This window comes from Cervus canadensis, chromosome 18, assembly GCF_019320065.1.
Source record: "Cervus canadensis isolate Bull #8, Minnesota chromosome 18, ASM1932006v1, whole genome shotgun sequence".
Classification (NCBI taxonomy): Eukaryota; Metazoa; Chordata; class Mammalia; order Artiodactyla; family Cervidae; genus Cervus; species Cervus canadensis.
In genome coordinates, this window is record NC_057403.1 from 59807969 (window position 1) to 59833902 (window position 25934).

The following is a 25934-nucleotide window of genomic DNA, read 5'->3' on the forward strand; positions in this document are numbered from 1 at the left end:
GATTTGTTGTTGCTGATCCTGACATGTGATTGATCTCTGATCTGCTGCTGGACTATTTCTTACCCTCCTGTAAATTTGTACTCACTCCCCTGTAACCTCTTTCCTATTCAGCACTAGACATGACACATTTTAAAAGTTTAACCTGCACTATTCACATTTTCTCTATTCCTTTCCCAAGTTTGGACAGTCGACAAAATGACCAATGAAGAATCAAGCCCTGATTTCTGTGCTGTAAATGATCCCGACCAGGCTATTTTACAAGCTTCCCCAGTGATGTCACTGCAGGCAATGAGGAAGCAGTGGGCACAGCAGGTCACCATGCAGTACTTTCCCCGTGCAGATGAAACAAACGTAAGGAGCCCCAAGAGCACACGTGGTCAAAGGCAGTAAAGTAATTAAGAAGTGATGAGTTTTAAGTATTTGTGACCTTTGTCTGCAACAGAATTTTTTATTGTAAGTTTATATACTTGAGTATTTCGTATAACAGTTGTGTTGATTGACCGGCTCACCAATTTCCTGAACGTCTGACAATAGGCTCTTGTGAGCAGGTAGGAGCCAGCCCTGGCGCACCACAGCACTGGTGTTGTAATTCCGAGTGCTGAGCATGGTCTGGGCAGCAGTCAGAGTTCTCAGTGCTTGCTGCGTGAGTGGCTTTTTAGCTCTCAAAAAGGTGGATGACCAAAGAGCTTGAGAAAATAAGGCCGCCATCAGACATTTTCTCACTGAACTGCTCCAGGCACCAAGCCAGAGGAGGGGAGGGGGTGGCCCCTGGGCTGATAGTGGAGAGAAGAGTCAAGTCATGGAAGCTGCCCGTCGCCTCTTGGTTCCTTGCTTATTGATATAACCAAGGATCTTGGCTGATTAGCAGTTGGATTCCCCTGTTTTCTCCTCAACAGAGACAGGGGCCAACCAGAGCTATTGTGGTGTCTGAGACTGAGGTTATGTTTCTCACGGTCAGTTAACAAACTGGCATTCTGGTTTGGACACTGGTCTTACTGGGTGGCGCAGGCTGAGTTAGACGCTGGCTGGCCATTGCAAACTAGCTCGGGGGTCCTGTCCTGTTGGATGATAGTAAATGTGCACATATAACTGTTACCAGCAAGGCTTCAGAGTCACACTGCTTGAGTTCAGATGCTAGGGGCTAGCCATGTGCCCCCAGGAAAGTTATTCAATTTCTCTAAGACCCTGCCTCACCGTCTATAACATGGGGCAGTCACTGTACCTTATAATCTTGTAAAGATTCAATGTGAAATTGCATATTAAAGCCCTTTGCACAGTGCCGTGCAGATAATATGAGCTCAAATGATGTAAAATGATGATAATAACAGTACTATAGTAGTATCCTAACAATTTTGGAAAATGGTAGTTCAACTATTAATGAGGTTTCTTTAATACAGGACTCCAAAAAGTCTTTAAGATCTAAGAATGCCTACTGTCATACTAAGAAGCGATATTGCATGCTTGTTTCCAAAACCACTAATGTTGGCATTTCTGAAACACTCCCTGAGATGCCCGTTTTTAATGTTCGTTGAAATTTCCCTTCAGGAGAAAAGAGGGGCTGCTGTTCCCCAGCTTTTAATTTTCCCCTTCCCTCAAGGCAGAATTCTTATTGGTACCTACATTCCAGAAGAAGGGAGTCAAGTAGAGTTATAGGGACCCTCATATTTCCTATTGAAAGGATTCACATGTCTGCAAAGAGTACTCCAACCCAGACTGAACCCAGACTGAACCCAACCCAGACCCAACCCAGACTGAATTTCACCTTGTTGGTCCTCTCTTAAGACTGCCCGCTCTAGCAGTTGGGTTGTTGACATAGTTTTGACGTGGCTTCCATTTGTTTTCTTCCAGAAGCCTGAGATGGTCCTGCAGGACTGCACTCAGGACGAAGGAGGGGAGGGTGAGCTGGAGGCAGGGCTGACAGGCAGAAGTAGCATGCAGGCATGGGAAGAGTCAGTGTCCTGTGGTTGGGTTCACACCCACCTCCTCCACCATGCGGATGGGTAGCCTTACACCAGAGGCTGACTCTTTCTAAGCCTTCATCTCCTGAACTGCCAGAGCTTGACTGGTTATGAGTGGAATGCACAAGAAAATACAGGTAGAGTGCTCAACACTTAGTAGCTCAGAAGTCTTACGAGTCTTACTGCAGAGAAGTGGGGAAAAGAAGGGCAGAAGGGGATGTCCCTGGTGGTCTAGTGGTTAAGAATTCACCTGCCAAAGCAGGGGTCACGGGTTCAATCCCTGGTCAGGGAAGATTCTACATGCCGCAGGACGACGAAGCCCATGCTCTGCAACTACTGAGCTCGCATGCCCTAGAGCCTGTGCTCTGCAACGAAGAGTAGCCCCCACTTGCCGCAACTAGAAAAGCCGGTGTGTGCTAACCAAGACCCAGTGCAGCCAAAAATAAACAAATAAATACTTTTTAAAAAGAAGTGCAGAAGGAGGCAAGGATTGGAGGAAACAGGCAACTTCATAAAGAACTGTCATCACCTAATTTTAAAAAAAGCCTCTCTAAAAAGAAGTGATTCATCTTATCTTTCATATCTTACTGTGCGACCTTGAGCAAGTTACTTACCTCCTCTGTGTCTCATTTTCTATCCAGTTGAATATTGATAAATAATAGTGTCTACTTCCTATGGTTATTGGTAGGATGAAATGAGGTACGGAACATACAAAGGGGGTAGGATGGTGTCGAGTTTGTAGCAAATGCTCAAAGTGTGTTCTCCACCAGCATCATCACTATTATCATTATCAGCATCCGTTGCCCGGCTCCTCTTGTTTGCCCTTTCTTCTCCCTCAGATCTACTTTCCTTTTCATCCGTTAAGCCATTAACAGAGCATCACTGTCAGAAGATGAACACCTATCCTCCTGCAGGTTCCGCAAGTGTTCTTGACTTTTTCCAAGCTCTGACAGCTCCTGTTATCTGGGCTTTCACCTGGTGATTAATCACAGAGAGCCTTCTGATGGCTCCTCTGTTGCTGTCTGAGCTGTCATCCCAGTCTTTCACTGAAACTCTATGCTTTTATTAACATTCTCTCTACACAAGCACTAAGCAATGATTCCAGGCCCTCACTCTAATTATCGATGGTGAGAAACAGCTTTCTACAGACCTAAACTGCCCAGCTCAGGGGCAAAGAGCATGTACTCTCCTGAGCACTCTTCCTTAAGGGAGAGGAGAGGAGAGGAACAGACAGGTTCCAAATCGGGAAAGGAGTACGTCAAGGCTGTATATCATCACCCTGCTTATATGCACCCTGCTTATATGCAGAATACATCATGCGAAATGCCAGGCTGAATGAAGCACAAGCTGGAATCAAGATTGCCAGGAGAAATATCAATAACCCCAGATATGCAGATGACACCACCCTTATGGCAGAAAGTGAAGAACTAACGAGCCTCTTAATGAAAGTGAAAAAGGAGAGTGAAAAAGTTGAGTTAAAACTCACCATTCAGAAAACTAAGATCATAGCATCTGGTTCCATCACTTCATGGTAAGTAGAGGCAAAACAATGGAAACAGTGACAGACTTCATTTTCTTGGGCTGCAAAATCACTGCAGATGGTGACTGCAGCCATGAAATTAAAAGATGCTTGCTCCTTGAAAGAAAAGTTATGACCAACCTAGACAGCATATTAAAAAGCAGAGACATTACTTTGCCAACAAAGGTCCATCTAGTTAAGGCTATGGTTTTTCCAGTGGTCATGTATGGATGTGAGAGTTGGACTATAAAGAAAGCTGAGCACCGAAGACTTGATGCTTTTGAACTGTGGTGTTGGAGAAGACTCTTGAGAGTCCCTTGGACTGCAAGGAGATCCAACCAGTCCATCCTTAAGGAAATCAGTCCTGAATATTCATTGGGAGGACTGATGCTGAAGCTGAAACTCCAATACTTTGGCCACCTGATGTGAAGAGCTGACTCATTAGAAAAGACCCTGATGGTGGGAAAGACTGAAGGCGGGAGGAGAGAGGGCGACAGAGGATGAGATGGTTGGATGGCATTACCGACTCGGTGGACATGAGTTTGAGTAAGCTCCGGGAGTTGGTAATAGACAGGGAGGCCTGGTGTACTGCAGTGCATGGGGTCACAAAGAGTGGGACACGACTGAGCGACTGAACTGAACTGAGCAACGATTAAGGAAGTTTCAGGTCCTGTGCCAGTAAAGCCAATGCCAGGAACATTGACCTAACACCATGTCCACCCCTGCCTTTGGGAAGCGTAGGGTTTGGTGGGGAAACAAGACAATAAGAAGACAAGGTATCTCAGCGCTGGGAGCACATGGTGTGTACAGGAGCTGGAGGTGGGAGTCCGAGTAAGGAGAGCTTAACCGAGGCCTGAAGAACAAGGCAGAAATGCACCCGAGGCCTGGCACTGCTAAGGGAGGGAGCTTCTGTCTGGATATTGATTTTTAAAATATTTTTTTGATTTCCAATATTTGTTAGTTTCAGATGCACAGCACAGTGATTCAGTTACAGCAGATATACATATGAAGTACACATGAAGTGAAAGTCACTCAGTCTTGTCCAACTCTTTGTGACCCAGTGGACTGTACAGTCCATGGAATTCTCCAGGCCAGAATCCCGGAGGGGGTAGTTGTTCCCTTCTCCAGGGGATCTTCCCAACCCAGGAACTGAACTTTGGTCCCCCACATTGCAGGCAGATTCTTTACCAGCTCAGCTGGGTTGGGAAGATCCCTTGGAGAAGGGAACAACTACCCACTCCAGTGTTCTGGCCTGGAGAATTCCATGGACAGAGAGAACCTGGTGGGCTACAGTCCATAGGGTCAGAAAGAGTCAGACACAACTGAAGCGACTTAGCACCCACATATATATATTGTGGGACTTCTCTGGTAGTTCAGCAGTAAAGAACCTGCCTGCCAATGCAGAAGATGCAAGAGACACAGTTTCCATCCCTGGGTCGGGAAGATCCCCTGAAAAAGGAAATGGCAGCCCGCTCCAGTAGTCTTGCTTGGGAAATCCTGTGGGCAGAGGAGCCTGGCAGGCTACAGTCCACAGGGTCACAATGGAGTCAGGCATGGCTTAATAACTGAACAACAACAATACCTATCTTCTTTTACAAATTCTTTTCCCTTGGAGGGTATGACAAAATATTGAGTATACTTCCCTGTGCTATCCAGTAGGTCCTTGCTGGCTGAATGTTAATTTTTTTATACAGTTTCCTAGTAAACATTCCGGAATGTTCTGAGATGGTTTTCCCAGGTGCACTGCACGAGGTGGGCAAGCCGGCACAGAGCCAGGGTTTCTCCACACAGGAGACCAGCAGAAGTGAGCTCTCTGCCTGACGGTGCTTGAGGGACCCCACCCTCCAAGCGCTATTCTATCACTGGCCAACCCGGGGGCCTTGGTACCAGGAGACGTGCCTCGGGGGAGTCAGCTCTGGCAGCTGATGGCGTGCATCTCTCCCAAACTGTGCACTCATGATGATAACTCGATCCTGGTCCTGATGGAGAGCATTTGCAACAGGGAAACTGGCAAATTCTCCCCATCAAGGAGTTCTTTTCCAAGGCGAGCTGTTAAACAGATTCCAGTGCCCCACTGTGAGCACCTTGCACTCGAGTGCTGCCTTTTGCAAGACCTACTGCTTTCCAGGTCTCCAGATCTTATCCTGCCAAAGAAACTTTCCATCCGTTGGATTGGACCCGTCTTGCACAGCACTTGAAGTCTGCTGGGTCCCCCTCATTCTCCAGCTACTGCTGCTGGGACCCGCACCATGCGGTGTTGACCAGCTTCACGCGGGTGCAGCTGACAGTGCCCTGGGCCCTGCCTGCACCTGGCCTTCACCTGCAGTGTACCCGACGTGTGAGCAGGGGAACCCGTCCTCATACCCGCACAGTCCTGGGGGCCTGTGGGGCCCCCTGGACTGATGGCGAGTGACAGTCAGTGAACACCCTGTGGCTTCCCAGGGAGACGGTTCTGTGATGCATTTCCGAGGTCTCCCCAAGAACTGGGCCTTCTTCCTACGTCTTCTCATGCCATCTACCCATCGCAGCCAGTCTGACTAAGGCAGGTAAGGAGAAGAAGGCTCGGAGAGTCAGGGGCTTGTTTAAGATCACCATTCTTGGTGGTGGAGGAGGTGGGATTTGAACCCACTTCCCGGGGACAGTGTCTCTCCACGCCTGCACATTGCCTCTGCCTGTCAAGTCAGTCTTGCCAGTTGAGCCTCCCTTTCTTCCTCTTGAGAGTGGCTTCTAGGGGAACACCCCAGGCTCTAGGAATTATACTCTTGGAAACCACTATAGCAATAGCTGCCTCTGATAAGTCTTTCCTTCATGTCCACTGCTTTCACTTTTCCTCCCTGCGATCGCTTCTCACATAAATTCTTGCACCCAAGCCTGTGCCCCAGGCTCTGCATTGAAGGGATCTCAGCCTAAGACATCGCCTGAGTCTGTTGATGCCTGTCCATCACTCACAGGACTCTCCCGTGTGACAGCAGTGATAAGCAGGAAGTGGCCTGGTGATGGAGAACCAGGTCAAGGTGACTGACCTCCTCTTTGAAGGAAGTCTTGCCTGCTTCCCCCCAAGACCTGGTCACGCTTTGTTCCCATGGGAACCACATTGCACTGGAATGGAGCGATTTATACATCAGACCTCTCCCTAGAGACTCTGGAAGATGAAACATTTTCCATTATTGTCTTCATTTACAACATCCCCTAGCACAGAGTAGGTATCAGTAAATGTTTGGGGGGCTTCCCTGGTCATCCAGTGGCTAAAAGTCTGTGCTCTCAATGCAGGGGGCTTGGGTTCAGTCCCCCGTTGGGGAACTAGATCCCACATGCTGCAACTGAGAGTTTGGATGACACAGCAGAAGATCCTGCATGCTGCAGTGAAGGGGAAAGACTTCATGTGCCACAGCTAAGACCTCGCTCTGCCAAATAAATGTTTAAAAATAAATAAGTAAACTTTTTGAAGAATGAATGCAGAGAGCATTCCTCTCCCCACCCCGCCCCCTGCAAAAAAAAAAAAAAGTTTACTGTTGAGCACAAGTAGGAAAAGTCATTCATTTGACACTCATTGTTGACAGAAGGTGGGGAAGAGCGTTCATGATGTGAGCCAAGGCCATCCAAACACCACAGAGCGATGGTGAGCAGAAACTCAAACTACAGGCAAGGAAAGGTACAAAATTAAGCCTGCAGCAAACAAGAAAATATTCAGCCAGCACCTCCTAGAGCCAATAAAATGCTCGGAATGTCAGCACGAGAAGCAGTCATCAACTAGTTTTTGTAAGTATTTTTTTAAATGTGTGGCTGCCTTGGGTCTTCACTGCTGTCCGGGCTCCTCTTAGTTGCCGGGATCAGGGGCTACTCTCTCGCTGTGGTTCATGTGCTTCTCATTGCAGGGGCTTCTCTTGTGGCTCCGGACTCCGGCTCAGTAGCTGTGGCCCAGGAGCGTAGTTTCTCTATGGCAGGTGGGATCTTCCCAGACCAGGGACTGAGCCTGTGCCTCCTTCACTGGCAGGAGGATTCTTTACCGCTGAGCACCAGGGGCGACCTATAACCACTTTTTTAGAGGCATCTTTCTCAACACTGCAGGTGTGTGATAAGTTTATAAACACTTAGGGGGAAGTACAAACATAGGTGATGAAAGTTACAGCGAGCAAGTCCTATTTGCAGCGCTTTGAGGATGATCCCATCACACCACAAACCTAAATTGCAGCTAATGATATAAACAGAGAATAATGATGTGGGGAAGCCTGCCAGCCTAGGAACGAGAAGAAAGAAAGTCAACTGGTGGGCAAATAATAAGGCAGCGGAGGACACTGGAAAATGGCAACCACCTGGAAACCAGGGAAACAACTTAAAAATGGATCCAAATGGGAAAACCATCCCAGCAGGGGCAGCAGAGGCTACTCCATACTTGCTCTTGGCAGCATCCTCCAAGAAGGAGCTGAAGAAATTGCCTCGTCACATTTTTAAACACAAAAAATAAACATCTTGACCAAAAAAAAAAAAAAAGACAGCGTAATTTCAAGATATCTCCTTTTAGCTCTTACTTCTTCTGTCTTGATTCGCCTTAGGTTTTTTTTTTTCTCTTCTTTAAAGACAATGAAGATCTACCAACACATTGAATGCACCTTTCTTTAAAAAAAAAAAAATTGGAAAATTATTTCAAGATTGAGAGCACCAAAATCTTCAGCTGTCTAACAAGTTGACAACAAGAGGTGGATAAATAAAGCCTGCAACCCTGATGGGGAGGGTGTGGTTTATAAAGGGTCTCACCACCATGAGGCCACTCAAGCAGAGTTGAATTCCTGCCGTTTGCCACCAGTGTTCCTCATGAATGTTCCCATCAGTGAGCTTGCAACGCAATATTGTAATTGTCTGTTTACATGTCTGCCACGGGCTGGCGTTTGCTCCTCCAGGGCACCTTGCTTTTCTATCTCTTCAGGGCCTAACTCTGGGCTTTGGTAAATAGTAAGTGCTCAATAAATGCAAGCTGGTTTGAAAAACTATCATGTGCAACTATACAGAAATTAGAAAAAACAAACAAACACCTTAAACAAAAAACAAGTCAAGGAAGGAATCCAAAGGCACCTAAACAGTATTGGAGGCACACTTCTTTACCCCATTTTTATATTAGAAAGAAAAGAAGGATTAAACTAAATCTCTTTAGGTAATTCAGGGAGTGTTATGAACTGAATGCTTGTGTCCCTGCAAAATTCCTATGTGGACACCCTAACCCTTCAATGGCCCAAAGCAAAGACCTCCTCCATTTCGTTGTGGTTTCACGTCCCTCCTTAGACAAGCATCGTAACATCCTCCTAACGTGCTCACACAGGCTCAGGAGGGAATCTGGACCACTTACAACTGTCAGGGTGGGGGGGAAAAAGGTGTATAGAATGAAACCGAGAATGGCACACATTAGGACAAGAGCAGCAGTTTTGTTTGTGGTTGTTTAGTTGCTCAGTCGTGCCCAACTCTTTTGTGACCCCATGGACCTTAGTCTGCCAGGCTCTTCTGTCCATGGGATTTCCCAGGTAAGAAAACTGGAGTGGTCTGCAGTTTCCTTCTCCAGGGGATCTTCCCAACCCAGAGATCAAAACTGCATCTCCTGCATTGGCAGGTGGATTCTTTACCGCTGGGCCACCAGGCAAGCCTTAGGGTAGCACAATTATGGGTGATCTTTTTTCTTTTTCTTCTGTTTCCTAAATGGGTGTTGCAGTCATATGATATTTATATCATTTAATCTTTTAATTGCAAGAAAAAATTATGCTAGGGAAATAGGCAAAACACACATAATCACAGCACACACACAAATACACAAACATACACCTTACACACAAAGACACATATATTCACAAACACACAAACATATACATACAAATGGACACACAAAGACACACACATCACACACACACACACACACACACACACACACACAAACAAACACATACTCATGAACACACAAAGACACATGAACTCCAAAGTAAGAAACCTTGCTTGGGTTCCTGGTTCTGCTACTTTGTACCATTTATCTTCCTCAGTCCCTCTTTATAAAAATCTGTATTATGGGCACAACTCCTGACCTGCCTATCTCTGTGGGATAACTGTGGGGCTCAGTGCCCACAAGGCAAGTAAAATGCTGCGTAGATAGAAGGGATATGGTGGGTGCAACCTCTGTGTATCGTCATCTTTACTTCCCACCACACCCTTGGACACAGTGACTGACCTGGATGGTAAAGAGGGTCATTTGGAACATGTCCACTTGCCAAGAATAAAAGTGAAATCAGCCCAAATAGCTCGTAATTCACAGCCACTGGGGCAGGGCAGAGAGGGAGCTGGTGAGACCCAAGTGCTGGCCTGGGAGTCACGGGAATTTGTGCCGTCACTCAAGTCTCACGTCTCAGAGGAGGGTCAGCACCCCTCACCTGAGTCTTCTCACCTGAGACGTGGGCAGAGCAACACCCACCCCAGAAGGCCGAGGCGAGCATCACGTGCCTGAGGCCGGTTCACCACGGCCTCATCCTCACCCAAAAGCTGTTTGACAACGCGTGTGAGTGTGCCAGGGGGTGGTGTAAGTGACACATGCTTGGGAGGAGACAGGGACAGGAAGAAATGAACGGAAAGTTACATGAAGCACCCACCCCGAGGCATCTACATGGCACATGGTTTACCTGCCGCCACGTGGCTTCCCCAGACTTTAACCCTGGCAGGAAGGGTAAGGGTCATCAGCCCCATTTTACAGAAGAAGAAACCAAGGCTCATGGTTCAGAGTCAACTGTCTGCACTCTCATAAGTTCAGGATGGATGCACAAGGGCTTTGAAAACCAGTCTCACCCCGACTCAGGAAGCATCCAATTAGGGAGTCGGGGCTACAGGACGTAGGGCTGGGATAGTCACCCCCTTCCAGGAGGGGCTGAGATCAGGCGAAGGACAGAGCCAGCCCGAGAGTGGAGGTTCAGCTCCAGGGCTTCTCTGCTGTGTGACCTCGTCTGGGCCACGTAGCCCTCTCTCCGAGCCTCGGTCTCCCCATCTGTGAGATGGGCGACATAATGTCTCCTTCTAGGACAGTCGGGAGTCTAGGCGAGTGACGTGCTCCGTGTCGACAGCCACCTTCAGCCACCGCTGCTACTGTCCCTTGCCCAGGACTCGCAGCTGCGCATTTAGTTTATTAAATGGCCAACCAGAGCACGGCACTTTCCTGGCAGAGCCTCCCCCAACAAGCTGACAGCCTAGAAACCCGAGATGGGATGGGCGGAGGCTCCGAGGATCCCAACAGCAGCATGTGTTTCCCGTCCGTGCTGCTCTGAGCGGCTGTTCCACGAAGCGGCTCCCGTGGAAATGAAGGGGAAGCATAAGGCCAGGGCCCCGGTTAGCCTGTCTGCATCACGCAGTGGCAAATGGATGGGGGAATCAGCCCGGGGGTTCACCTGCTGAGGGACAGAAAGGTGGGACCCGCCCCCCCCCGCCCCCCGCATCCCACCTCTAGGATGTGGTGACAGAGGCTGACTTTTACTCAGGGCCGGGCACTGCTCCCCTGCGTCGCCCCGACAATGACCCCACAGAGGAGGCCCTGCTGTTACCCCATCTCACAGATGGAGAAAGCGAGGCCTCAGGAAGTGAAACACCTTTCTCACAAACTCACAGTTACCACTGGAGGACCTGAATGATTCAGGAACCTGCCCTTTTAAGCTTAATGTGAAATTTTGCGTCTTCAGCCCTTCATAGTTCACAAAATATTTTTCCGTTTGATCTTATCTGACTCGCCATTTGTTATGGATTGAATTGTGTCCCATCCTCTCCCAGCCCCTGCAAATTCGCATGTGTGCTAAGTTGCTTCAGTCGTGTCTGACTCTTGGCAACCCCGTGGACTTGTAGCCCACCAGGATCCTCTGTCCATGGGGCTCTCCAGGCAAGAACCCTGGGGTGAAGACCTCCTCCAGGGGATCTTCCTGGCCCAGGGATCGAACCCGCATCTCTTACATCTCCTGCAATTAGCAGGTGGGTTCTTTACCACTAACGCCATCTGGGAAGCCCTCAACGTCCTAACTCCCCAGGACCTCAGGATGTGACCTTGTTTGGAAACAGGGTCTCTGAAGACGAAATTAGTAGGGTTCACCCTGCAGCAGGGTGGGCCTCCATCCAATATGACCGATGTCCTTCAAAGAAGGGGAAATGTGGATACACAAACACACAAAGAGAACATCATGTGGAAAGGGAGGCAGAGAGTAAGGCTGCTTCTACAAGCCAAGAAATACCAAAGACAGCCAGCAAACCACCAGACGTGGGGTGAGAGGCCCGGTACAGTCTCCCCAACAACCCTCAGACGAAACTAATTCTGTTGACACGTGGACTTCCGACTTTTGGCCCCCAGACCCGGGAGACAGTAAATGTCTGTTGTTGTTCAGTTTGGGATACTTTGTTATGCCAGCTCCAGGAAACAAACATATAACTCTTCTGAGAAATAGGGTCAGTTGTTCCTATTTTATTTTATTAAAAAAATTTTTTTAATTAAAAAAATTTTCTTGGCTGCACCTCGCAGCATGAAGATCTTAGTTCCTTGGCCAGGGATCAAGCCTGTGCTCCATGCAGTGAAAGCAGGGCATCTTAACCACCGGATCACCAGGGAAGCCCCCAGTTGCTCCTATGTTATAGGTGAGGAAAAGGAGACTCAGAGAAAAGAAGCGTTATAGGCCAAACAGCCAAGAAGTGAGAGGGTCAGGAAACCCAACGTGTTTGTTTCCTGTCCGAAAGCTTATCCCATCTGATTGGTGCTGCTCTCACATATTATAATATGAAATTAAAAGGCGCTTACTCCTTGGAAGAAAAGCTATGACCAACCTAGACAAACCTCGTATCAAAAAGCAGAGACATTACTTTGCCAGCAAAGGTCTGTATAGTCAAAGCTATGGTTTTTCCAGTAGTCATGTATGGATGTGAGATTTGGACTATAAAGAAAGCTGAACACGGAAGAATTGATGCTTTTGAACTGTTGTGTTGGAGGAGACTCTTGAGAGTCCCTTGGACTGCACGGAGATCCAACCAATCAATCCTAAAGGAGATCAGTCCTGAATATTCTTTGGAAGGACTGATGCTGAAGCTGAAGCTCTAATACTTTGGGTACCTGATGCAAAGAACTGACTCATAAGAAAAGACACTGATGCCAGGAAAGATTGAAGGCAGGAGGAGAAGGGGGCAACAGAGGATGAAATGGTTGGATGGCATCACTGACTCAATGGACATGAGTTTGAGCAAGCTCTGGGAGATGGTGAAGGACAGGGAGGCCTGGTGTGCTACAGTCCATGGGATCGCAGAGTAGGACATGACTGAGTGGCTGAACAACACATTGGCAGACTGCTTTACAGTTTGCAAGGTTTCAACATACGTCCATCGATGGCACAAGAACCACAAAATCCTTTGCAATTACAGGGAATGTGGTAGCAGCCCCATTTCCAGTGAAGGAAAAGGGTGCTTAGGAAAGAGGATGGATTTCAGAAGGTGAAATTGAAATCAACATCCACAGTGTGTTCACCTGCTGCGGTGTGACCTTTATTCCTGCATTCCCTGATTTAAATGTCTGTTCTCCTGCTCACATGATCCTGGTCTGAAGAACAGTTATTTATCCCTCTTCTCTGGTCTAGCGAATAGGCCAGAATCTGTGATGAACACATCAGCACAGGTACCTCAAAAAATATTTGAAAACAGTCCTTTTGGAAAATATTTGAAAACAGTCCTTTGATGCCACCTTGCAAGTAAGACATGTACCCTGATTCCCCCACCTCCTAGGAAGGCAAGCAGAAGCAAACAGCCGTGTTCCTGTCCAGTCTCTGGAAGCAGCAGAATCTCGTCCAGGTCTTGGAAGAACACAGCAAAGAGCAGCCTACACTGACTCCATCCCCGGCTCATGAGGAAATCCAGTTCTGTGACTCACGTTTTCAGCTAGACAACAGGCGTGAAGGCGAGAGCAATTATTTCTTTCACAACAGACATGTTTTTGGAGCTGAGCTCCCAGACCTCTTAACAGGGAGCACCGGACTGCAAATAAACCTAATCCTGCAACACACCGGGGACTCTGGCAGAGATGAATTTGTGTGGCTGGGGCCTGAGTGGCAGGGGAGGCACCACTGGTGGATGCCAACCTGCCCTGAGACCCCAGGCACCTTCTGCACAGAGCATCCTTGCTTGGTACCTTGTCTGAGAGTCCCTGACCGCAAAGACCATGACCCCATGGGGAACGCACTTCGACAGTGCTGTACTAACAGTTTGCCAACTCTTGCTCCCCATCCAGCTTTGGGTGCAGTGCCTTTTAATTCCTCCAAACTGACGGAAGGTACCGTTATCGTCACAGGTGACTGTCTGTGAGCGTGTCAGTGAGGGCAGCTAACCCCTGGGACCTGAAAGCAGGGGTTCCTAAATGGGGGTTGGGGTCAGGGCAAGGTTAGGGGGTGTTCGGGGTGTTTTTGCAGAGGAATGAACACTGCCCCTGAGTCTTGACAGGTGAGCAGGAATTTTGCAGAAGGACAAAGACGAGGGGAGGGCATGGCAGGTGGAGATAAGAGGATGGATAAAGCAAGGAGGCAGCAGAGACTCAGGTCTCTGAAGAAGCACCATGGTGCGGGAGGCTGGAGTGATAGTGCTGGGCGGTTGGTGGGGATTTCTCCCTACCCCGCCTCCTCCTGAGGCCGGCCTTCCTGGCCTCCCCATCTCTGCGTTCCACCCAATGCACGCTTTTCAAGGCTTGGATGCTCCCACCTCCGTCTCGCTCTAGCTCCCAGGCCCTTCTCCGGGCCAAGGTGCACACCTGGTCACGCTCCCATCCAGCTCCACCCCTCCAGGGCTCACCTCCCGCTCTTGTAATTATGTGACTGCTCCTCGAGTGTGGACCCAGCCCCTCTCAGCTCTCAGAGCCCCGCCCCTGTTAAATATCTGTTGAACGGATGGCGTGCTGATTTCCAATTGTTGCTATGGCACATTGCCGCAAACTCACAGCTTAACACAACGCAAAGGTACTCTTCTACGGCTCTGCAGGTCAGAAGCTTGAAATTGGCCGAATGCATAGAAACCAAGGTGTCCACAGGACTGCCCTCTTCCGGAGGTCTGGGCTTCCCTGTCCTTGCGGTTTCTAGAGACCACCTGCCCTCCCTGGCTTGTGTCCCCTCATCACATGGCCTCACCTCACTCTGCTTCCTTGCTCACATCTCCGCCGACTCCCCTGACTCCCTCGTGAGGACTCTTTGGGATGGGATCAGTCTCTCCCAAATAGTCCAGGGAAGTCTCCTCATTGCAAAATCCTTAATTTCATCACATGAGCAGGGTCCCCTTGCTACATAAGGGCTCATACTCAAAGACTTCGGGGATTAGGATGTGGACATCTTGAAGGGGCTGTTATTCATCTTGCCACGGATGAGGATGCTAACTCAGGGGGCTTGATCTGCTGGACAACTAGAGTGGGGTGAGAGCGGGTGCATGGCAGCGCTGGGGGCATGATGGTGCTGACACGTTTGAGGTGCAGAAAACCTGTGAGGTAGGACTTCCCTGGTGGCTCAGACGGTAAAGCGTCTGCCTACAATGCGGGAGACCTGGGTTCAAGCCCTGTGTCCGGAAGATCTCCTGGAGAAGGAAATGGCAGCCCACTCCAGTACTCTTGCCTGGAAAATCCCATGGACAGAGGTAGGCTCCTCTGTCCATGGAGTCGCAGAGTCGGACACGACTGAGCGACTTCACTTTCACCTTCACTTTCAAACCTGTGAACCGGGCATGCTGGGAGAATGTGTGTGGAAATTGGAAAGTTGTGCGTGGGGGACTGATTATGTTAAACTGAACAGTCTAGGATTTCACTTGAAAGAAAGGGGAACATGCTGCAAAAAAAAAAAAAAAGTAAGGGACATAAAGCAAACATAATGGTTACTTATGTGGCCTTGGTTTCCTCACCTAAAAACTGGGAGGATGAGCTAGGCTGAATGTCTGGTTCCATCAGGCCATGCAGCTAGGATATCAGTCAGGACGGAGGCCAGGGATTTGACTCCCCAGACTGTACCTCTTTCCCTTCTCTCTTGTCCTCTTATCCCATCCTTAAATAGCCCTGCTCTCTCTCCCTCCTTCTGTGTGTGTCTGTACTGAGACACACTTTAAACACCACACGATTCACTCAGAGGGTGCAGAGCAATGGTTTTTAGTGTCTTCACAGGGCTGTACAACCGTCATTAACTTTAGAACATGTTTATCTCTCTAAACAGAAATGCCCCCGAGCCCGTGGCAACCCATGACCTACATTCTCAGCAGCCCTTCCGTGGGTCCGGCTCCTCTTGGCCATCTGCCAGTCTTTGTTCTGCTTGGTGCCAAATGGGAGGCTTACGCTGGCTGTCAGCCTGTCCTACCCACGCATTTACTTCCTGACCCTCTGCCTTCAGACTTCTGCCCACATCATTCTATTGAAAAGCTTTCCGAAAGGTCAACAGTGACCCCCGGGCCAGATTCAAAGGCTTCTCCTCGGTCCCTCCCGACTGGTCAGCAGTCCGGACACTAAGGACCTGCTGATGGTCATGGTGGTCCCTTTTACCAGCCCCCACGCCCTCCCCTGCCTGGGACGCCTCATCTTTTACAGGCAGTGTGAAGGGTGGGGATGGGGTTCTGGCCTTACCCTCTTCCTTCTTCAGTTTAAGCTAATGCGTGTGATCTGAATGCCAGCTTCACCACACCCCAGCCGTGTGAGCCTGGGCAGCTTACTTCATCTAAGCCCCCTTCCCTAATTATTGGTGTCTCAGGACGAGTAACAGTACCTACCCCTTGGGGTTGTCGTGAGGATTAAATGGGTTAATTCATGGAAAGTGTTTGCTTGGAGAACTCCTGGGGACATTTGTCGTTGTGTAGTCGCTCAGTTGTGTCTGACTCTTTGTGACCGACCCCCTGGACTGTAGCCCGCCGGGCTCCTGACTGTCCATGGGATTTCCAGGCCACTGGGCCCGTACAAACATGCTATGTGAAGTGTTTGCTAATATTATTTTGCTCCTTCTTTTATTCAATGAGTTTATTCATAGCCATTTTCTTATTCAATAACTTCTATGCATTGGACTTCCCTGGGGTTCAAATTTCCATTAAAGTCAATTGTAAGCAAGGACTTTGGGCATGGGTAACTCCCCCCAAAGCCTCACTTTTGCAACCTATAAGATGAGGATCACAGTAGCTGGGTCTTAGGCTTGTTGCGTGCACAGTCTCTTGCTTAGTTTTGCAACCCCATGGACTGTAGCCCACCAGGCTCCTCTGTCGCAGGGTTTTCCCGGCAAGAATACTGGAGTGAGTTGCCATTTCCTTCTCCAGGGGATCTTCCCTATCCAGGGATCCAGGGACATGTCTTCTGCATTGGTAGGAGGATTCTTTACCACTTTGCCACCTGGGAAGCCTTAGGGTTTTTGGAGAATTTAAATAAGTTAATCCATGCAAAACCCCATGGAGTATACAGTCCATGGAATTCTCCAGGCCAGAATACTGGCATTAGCCTATCCCTTCTCCAGGGAATCTTCCCAACCCAGGGATTGAACCCAAGTCTCCCACATTGCAGGCAGATTCTTTACCAGCTGAGCCACCAGGGAAGCCCCAGAACAATGCCTGGAATGTAGTAAATCCTCTAGAAATGTCAGTAGTAGTGGTAGTTGCAATTATCCAGGCTTCATCTCTCACGTTCAGGTGCACTTGACTTGCCCATGGACATCACTTGCTGTTCTAGCATCACTTTAAACCAAACCCACATCTGAGCTCATTAATTTTTTCACAGCAGCTTCCATCACTGCTAACTCAAGTCACGCTGCTAGGAAGCTCAGTCCTGGTTTCCCAGACTGACTGATCATTGGTCATCTTGCATCTCCTTTGTCCTTTATATTGGATTTCCATCCCTCCCAATGACTCAGATTCGCTCATTCTCTCCCATTCCACAGCTTCCACTTTTGTCTGGGGCTTGTCTACCCAGGTGTAAATATTTGCAATGACCTCCTGTCTGCCCCCAGTCCATCCTCCAAACCAGTGTGTACATGACATTACATACAAACATTAACTGCTTCAAGATGATGCTTCTAAGTACTCTCCCTGCACCCAACTGTGCCTCTGAAGGGGCTCCTAAATCTTTTTATTTATTTGTTTTTGGCTGCGCGCAGTCTTTGTCACTGCACACGGGCTTTCTCGAGTTGCGGCGAGCGGGGGCTGCTCTGTAGTGGAGCAAGGGCTTCTTGTTGTGGTGGCTTCTCTTGTTGCAGAGCACAGGCTCTAGGGCACTCGGGCATCAGTAGTTTCAGCACACGGACTCAGCTGCCTTACACATGTGGGACTTCTAAGACCAGGGGTCAAACCCACGTCCCCTGCATTGACAGGCGGATCCTTAACTACTGGACAACCAGGAAAGTCCCAAGAGCTTGTAAATCTTTAAAAGAGGTCTCTACCAGCCAACTGCCATCTGCCATAATTAAGTGGGACTTTCCGTGGTTTCTTCTTCAATCTTTGCCTCTTGGTTTTGGCTTGGGTATCTGTTTCAGATAATTGGCTTCATCTTTTCTCACCTTCCCAGTTTGGCATTGGAGCTGAAGTCTGGGACTTCTTTAAAAGTGACAACCACACCCTCACCCATCCTTGTCTCTTGAGCCATTCCACCCTCCCTATCACTGGTTCAACAGTAATCTCCCTTTTATCATGTCAACCTCTTGCTCTGTATCAGGTAAGGGTCCCTAATCAAACTCAGCATCACATTATTTGTCCTTCATTTATTCTTTTAGGCAGACCTCTATCTTTGTAGGTTTCATTATGTCACAGAATGAAAGACACATGTATAATTAAGCCACAGTTAATAACATGAAGGGGAAAATGCAGGGGACCCATAATGAGAGATTGGAGCACTTAAATCAAATAAATGACTGCATTTGGGCAGTGAACTTCACTAAAGCCAAGGCAAAGAGAGATATACAAGGAAGGGCATAATTAACTTAATTTACTAAGGGTAATCATACCAGATTGCTGGGGAAACAAATTCCTTTCCTACCTTCAAACAGGAGGATTACATCATCTCATAGACCAGCTCCAGGAGAATTTCTGCAGTGATGGGAATGTCCTTCCATCTCTGCATGGTCCAATATGGTAGCCACTAGCCACATGCAATTACTGACCACTTGAAATGTGGCCAAAGAACTGAATTTTTCATTTGACTTAATTAAATTAAATTTGGATAGCTACCTGTGGCTAATGGTACCATAATTAGAGTGTAATCACAGACTTATATGCAAATAATGTTATAAAATATCTTTAATGGAATATTATAAAATTGTCAAGACCTTCCTTCATCCTGAATCTGTTTGCTAGGGCTGCCATAACAAAATATTGCAGACTTGGAGATGGTATTAAATAACAGAAATGTATTTTCTCAAATCCTCGAGGCTGGAAGTCCAATATCAAGGTATCGGTGGGGTTGGGTTCATTCTGGGCCTCTTCCCTGGGCTTGCAGATGGCTGTCTTTTCATGAGACCATGTCCTCACTTAGTCTTTATGCAAACATTCCCAATATCTCTCTTCAACCTAATCTCTCTTCTTATAAGGATACCAGTCAGATGGATTCATTTTAATTATCTCTTTTAAGACCTGTCTCTAAATACAGTCATATTCTGTGGTACTGGGGTTTGGGGCTTTAACATGTGAATTTCAGGGAGTACACAGTTCAGCTCATAACAGTTTCCTCTGTGTGCTATTAAACAGCAGACAGGGAAAGGCATTGTGATCAGAAGCCATAGCTATATACTCCAGGCGTGTATCTTTCTAGTGCCATACTTGGGGCCAAGATGTGCTTCCAGGAATTGAGAGATGAAATGATGTCATATTCCTTAGGCCACAGTCTCTAAATAACAATCTTCTCACCCAGAATGTCAACTCATTCTCCTTTAAAGTGAAGTCTCTCAGTTGTGTCTGACTCTTTGCGACCCCCTGGACTGTAGCCTACCAGGCTTCTCCATCCATGGGATTTTCTAGGCAAGAATACTGGAGTAGGTTGCCATTTCTTTCTCCAGGAGATCTTCCCGACCCAGGGATTGAACCTGGATCTCCCGCATTGCAGGCAGACGCTTTACTGTCTGAGCCTGGCAGCAAAGGCAAGGCAAGTTTAAACCCAAGATTTGAACCCCATTGAGTGGATCAGCCTTATTTCCTCTCCTCCTTTGTTCCTGTTCCTCTGATTTGTTCAGACTTCTCTACCCCAGGTGCCCCATACTCACTCCCACTTCTCTGATTTTGTTCACACTGTCCCTCCTGCTGGCAATACCTTGTTTTTGTTAACCCCAACATCATCCTAAGAATCTATATTCTGCTAATCTCAGCCAAGACCTAACTCATCCTCAGAACCATCTCTGAACATTCATTCTTCCTTAACACTATTCTCTTCTGTTTTCAAATCCAGTCACACTTGAAACTGACATCCCAAAATTGAAAATGCAGTTCTTCTGTTTCATAGGTCTTAGGGATTGTCTCAGGAACGAAATCATAAAGGTAAGGGTCAGGGAACAAGTGACCTATCCCTTCTGTAGATGTGACATCTTAATATAGTGGGAGCACACAGTAGGTGCCCAATAATGTCTCTGCTGCTTGACTGACAGATGTATTTTGTTCTCCCTTTCCCACCTCTGAACTATTTTTCCAATTTTACATACAGCTGCACATTTAGTATCTGGAGCCAAACCTGAGGCTGCAGCATATCACCCAAGCTATGTACAACATTTACAATAAAGTTGAAGATAGATGGCTAAAAAGGAACCCTAATCATCTCTGATATTATTAAATCCTCGAGTTTGAGTTCTCAGAGAGCCCAAGAAAATTTTCTTTTAATCTCTATGGGCTTTCTGTTCCATAGATGAAGTTATAGAGCTGGCCTGAGAAGTAATTTTGTGAACTCATTTACCAGAGGGGATGGGGGAGACTCACTGTAGTCATCCTTCAGAGGTTTGCAAGTAATAAGCATGCTCTGTTCTCTTCAAGCCCAGAAGAGCTGTGTGGGCTTGATAAATAGCCAAGCTTGGCCCGAGTGCAGCTTCTAAAATGCTGTCTGTAAATACTGCTGAAGAGAACCATCAAAAAGTTGGTGGGTGTCGCTGATGAGTGACTGTGGGTGCTTTTGTTAGCAAACAGGGCAGCAGCTGTCTCTCTCCACTCCGTGAATGACTAGCCTGCTACAGGGACTATAATTCCTTTGTTTTCCTGGTGACTGTCTTAACCAATATGACGTCTTTGATTTTTTTTAATCAAATCAAATTAATTAGTTATTTTTGGCTATGCTGGTTCTTCACTGTTGCACGGGTTTCCTCTAACTGTGGTACTCAGGCTTCTCATTGCAGTGGCTTCTCTTGTTGTGGAGCATGGATTCTAGGGCACACGGGCTTCAGTAGTTGCAGCTCCTGGACTCTGGAGCACAGGCTCAACAATTGTGGTGCAAGGGCTTATTTGCTCCGAGGCATATGGGATCTTCAAGCAGGGTTTGAACCTGAATCTCCTGCATTGACAGGTGAATTCTTTACCACTGAGCCACCGGGGAAGCCTCAATACACCTTTTTATGTAAGTGGTGGTTCTCAGCTAGGGAAGGTTTTGCCTTCTCCCCATCCCTCCTGGGGAACATTTGACAATGGCTGGAAACAGTTTTTATTGTCATAGTTGGCCCTGGGGGCGGGGTACTGTTGGTTTAATGGGAGCAAAACCACCCCCAAAGGGGTGAAAATTGGTTCTTGGAGGATTTTTTTTTAAAGTCTTACACTTTTAATATGTGTAAAGCACAAATATACATACAGGACATAGATAGATGATAGGTGGGTAGGTAGGTAGATGGTATATCTGTGGGACTGAAGTTTCACAGAGGAGGTTAATTAAGAAAAAAGTATTTTAAAAAAACTCCATATGGGACAATAATTTTAAACAGTTGAAAAGACTACTTTGTAGAAACTTATCCCCCTCCACTTACTTGCCAACATATATCCTAATTAATTCCTTCCAGAACTTACTGCAGTTGGAGAATACCCTACTTACTTTTGTTCACTTGAGTTTTTGTTTTTTTTTTGGGGGGGGTAATTTTTAAAATTATGACAGTGTGATAACACATTTACAGGAGACTTGGAAAATATGGAGTAAGGTTACATATAGTTCCACTATATATTACAATTATTTTTTAAGTAGATAAATTAATATTTTTAGTTTGAGTTTTGATATCAAACTCTCAAAAATTAATAGAATGAATATATAGAAAAGTAGAAGGATATAGCAGACCTGAAAAGCACTATGAACCAATTCAACATAATTCAGATTTATATAATTTTCACACAACAGGAGGACAACATATTCTATTCAAGTTCCCTAGACTATAAACTAGGAGACACTGGAACATATCCAGGAACATAAAACAAGGTGCAAACATTTCATGTCTAAAGATGTCTGTCCCTTGAGTTTTTCTGCCCCACCCCTCTGAACGTGAGCTTGACCTTGAGAGACCTTGGCCATCCGCTTGCCACTGTGACCCCCAGCAATGCATAGCGTTGGGCATGCAGTTGTTATTCAGCTCACATTTGGTGATTCAAGTGCACTGTAACCAAGGAATGATTTCCAACACCAGACCAAGGACCCACTGGATCAACCAGACCCCTCTTCAACTTTAAGCCTCACTTCAGTGCTACCAGATTTGTTGGATCCCTTTTGGAAATTAAGTTGAAGTCCCCTTCTTTGCTCCACGGTCAAGTTACTTTCTTATACCTGGTCTCAACTAGCCCAAGTTTACTCTTCTCCCTGACCTCTGAGACCAGTCATTCTACAGTCTAGCCCTTTTCTCTTCCAATGAGAGACCACAGTGAATACCATACAGATGTCTGACCCATTAAATTAAAACATTTTCAAGAAAAATATAACCATAGGCTAACCATCTTGGAAATTACACAGCAGAGGAAATGTATGATTATCTGATTTGACTTAGCAATCAATGGAATTACAATGAACATGGGCAGAAGAAAAAAGACTGGAAGGAAGTAATCCAAAATATTAACAGTGTTACCCATCTCTGGAATGTGGATTTTCAGTTTATTTTTTCCTATGTTTTTGGCTAATTTAGGAGTTTCTTATAATAAGCACGCATTTCTTTTACCATAGAGAAGGGGTTTTGGTGGCTGGGTTTTTAAAGCACCATTTATGATATTGCCATGTCAAGGAGGCATATATAGGCTTGATCCATGGATCTAGGACTGATCCTATTTGATTACATGGTGACTCCCACAAAAATATTTTGGGTGGGAGGGATTTCTGTGCTCAGGAAAGCCATTGGATTTTGGCCAACCTAGTTCATTAGGCAAACAGCACCAAGTTTCATGCCAGGATGACGGCTACTATTTGTCCCAAGAATATTTTATATTTGTTAGATTTTTCATAAGTGTCCATGATTCCCCAAAATACAAGACATTCCTTCATGCTAAATGCAAAAACCGACCAACCAAACAAAAGAACACAAGCCACATCTTTTACAGTATTTTCCAAGGGCTTCTTGGCTGCCTGAAGTCAAGCTTATGACATCCGGACCAAGGAAGATTTCTTAATGAAATGTCTCTTGAAACCTAGACCACATTTCTTCATTTCTTCCTCATGAGTAGCTTCCATGACTGACTTCCCAAATATCCAAAACCACTGCTGTCCTGAAAAATTTTCTAGGTACTCCCTCCTCCTAGCCCATCTCCCCTGAACCATCGCAGCCGGTTCACACTTCAGTATTTGAGGAGTTCTTATTTTGTGTGATCAAGGAATGCTTTCAAATACTAGAACTTTGGCAGATCAGTTAATAAAAAGACTCAAACACTAGATCAGGCAATTCATGAATAATTACAGTGCCCAGGGTGAAGCTAACAATGTCTGGAAGGGGATCCAAGCACCCAGGCTTGGCACACAAATTGTTTCAGCTCTGAGTCATTGTCTGCTCTGACCTTGGTCTCATATACCCGCAAGTGAGGATGTAATTAATGCTGCAGCAATGTACACGCTCTCTTGTAGTTAAGGCGAATCATACATACCCGTCAAAATTTGGTGACCTACTGGGAAGGGTTCATAGCATTCACGGCACAAGAGGCATATTGACACACGTGGTTTAAGAACCACTATGAAACTTAAAGTGTATCTTATATTCATAGCACTCCATACTCTAGGACAATGACTTTTAGGATCCTCTTTTAAAACAAACAAACCTGGGGGGTAAGAATCCCTTAAGAAAAGATTAGATCTGGCTACCCAAATCTGCCAGAATTAAAAGGAAGAGACTACCTGCTGGGGGAAACATCATCCTTACCTCCTCCAGGGCCCATAGAGAGTCCACCACGGGCTTGATCTTCTTCTGGTTGTAGAGTGCGATGAGCTTGTCCACCACTCCCCGAATGAGGCCAGCACGGCCCTGTTTGAAGAGCAGGTTTAGAAGGGAAAACCCAGCGATGACTTTGTTCTCTTCGTATAGCTTGATGGGGTTCACCTTCTCGACTTGCCACCACTGGAAAGAGAGCAGGTGTGGGTGACAAGGAGTCAGTGCTGGGCAGGCTGGGGGGATTCCAGCTGGCCGGGAGGTACCTCTGGCTGGTGTATTTTTGTGAGTGCCTCCTAGACTGGGCGCTGCCATGAATGCACAGTGATGCTTCTAAGATGCCCAGGATCTAGGTTGCGGGGAGCCCTTTACGAAGACAGCCCCTAGGCCACATGTGACCAGAATGCTGAGTCACACAGTTGGAATCGTGATCTGGAGCTGGATCCCGCCTGACAATCTGCTCCCAATCACTCTCCAGGCTTCATTTTCCTCAGTGACGGACCGTGGCAGGATACTGCCTCTGAGGTTTCTTGGGAGAATTTAGCCTAAAGCACTTGGCTTAGTGGATGCTGGTGGTGCTGGTGATGGGCTGGTGGAGGGAGCAGGGGTCAGAGAAGTCTGAGCGAGATGGGGGCGGGGTGGGGTGCCCGTGGAAGCAGCTTTCCTTGCGGGGGACAGCAGCAGGGCTGGGGAGGTGGGTCGGAAAACACAAGATAAAGAAGAGAAGAGAAGCGTAACAGAGGAAGAAGGAACAGCATGACGGAGTGATGAGGCCAGAGGGTTGGGACTAAATTGGCGGCTCTCAGCTAGGGGCAGTTTTACCCTCCCCCCTCCCAAAGGGCGTTTGGTAAATGTTTGGGGATGTTTTTTTGTTGTGATAATTCAAGGCAGGGAATGAACTGGCATCTACTGGGTAGAAGCCAGTGTGTGTGTGCTCACTCGGGTCCAACTCTTTACTACCCCTTTGACTATAGCCTGCCAGCCTCCTCTGTCCGTGAAATTTCCTAGTCAAGAATGCTGGAGTGGGTTCCTGGAGTATTTCCTACTCCAGGGATCTTCCCAACCCAGGGGTAAAACCCATCTCTTGCATCTCCTCATTGGCAGGTGGACTCTCTACCACTGCACCACCTGGGAATTGGGGAAAAGCCAGGGATGTTGCTAAATATCCTGTAATACACAGGGCAGGCCCTTGAGACAAAATCATCCATCCCCAAATGTCACTAGCACTAAGGTCCTAAGTGGGGAACCCACACCTGACAAGTATGGCTGCCTTATTTCCTGTCTCTCGTCTTCCACTTTAGGCATGAAAAATAAGTGAAAGTGAAAGTTGCTCAGTCGTGTCCCACTCTTTGCAATCCCATGGACTATACAGTCCATGGAATTCTCCAGGCCAGAATACTGGAGTGGGTAGCCTTTCCCTTCTCCAGGGGATCTTCCCAACCCAGGGTTTGAACCCAGGTCTCCTGCATTGCAGGTGGATTCTTTACCAGCTGAGCTATCAGGGAAGCCATAAGTAAGAAAAAATAAGTAGATAACCCATTAACAAAACACAGAAATGGTTATCCAACTGCTTTGTTCTGACTTAATTATGTCCCCTTTGGTGCTGGTTAGACTCTAGAAATTTGAAGTTCCAGTTTCCGGAGGACTCTAAGAGATTAAAATGGTTACTAGTTTAATACAGAAGGCAAAGTGCCATGTGATGGACACTTAGAAACATTTATAATTTAATGTTTATGTTATGGTTTGTTTCCTTTACATCTTGCCTCCTTCCAGGATTGAGGAAGCTCAAAAAAGTAAAATACCTTGGCTTTTTTTTTAAAGTGGGGACATGAGATGGTTGGAAAATAAGTCTAAGAAAGACAGGTTGTCAACAGGGATAAGGTTCACGCACAATATTTTCACCAAAATACAGTCCCCAGGGGCCCAGGGCTGGCTCTAGAAGAGACATGTATTTGGCCTGGCTGCTTGCCACAGAAGCGGAGGTGGAGAAATGATTAATAACTTGATTCATGGTGTATGCACATTGCTTCCAGCAGTGTTTGTGAAATGAAAGCTCACTGAGTCTGTAATTGCTGCCCAGTCGTGGTTGAGTTCCAGAGTCCAATGCCTGGTTTTGAATTCCAGTTCTGTCACGTACTAGGTGTGCAACTG

General features: G+C 47.0%; 1 protein-coding gene across 1 annotated transcript in view; it reads right to left on the reverse strand.

Moving 5' to 3' along the window:
- VAT1L (vesicle amine transport 1 like) overlaps positions 1 to 25934 on the reverse strand; it is a 165926-nt gene that overhangs the window by 53499 nt on the left and 86493 nt on the right. The window contains exon 7 of the mRNA XM_043437233.1: positions 23778 to 23972. Coding sequence (XP_043293168.1) covers positions 23778 to 23972 — 195 coding nt within the window. The remainder of the gene's footprint in view (positions 1 to 23777; positions 23973 to 25934) is intronic.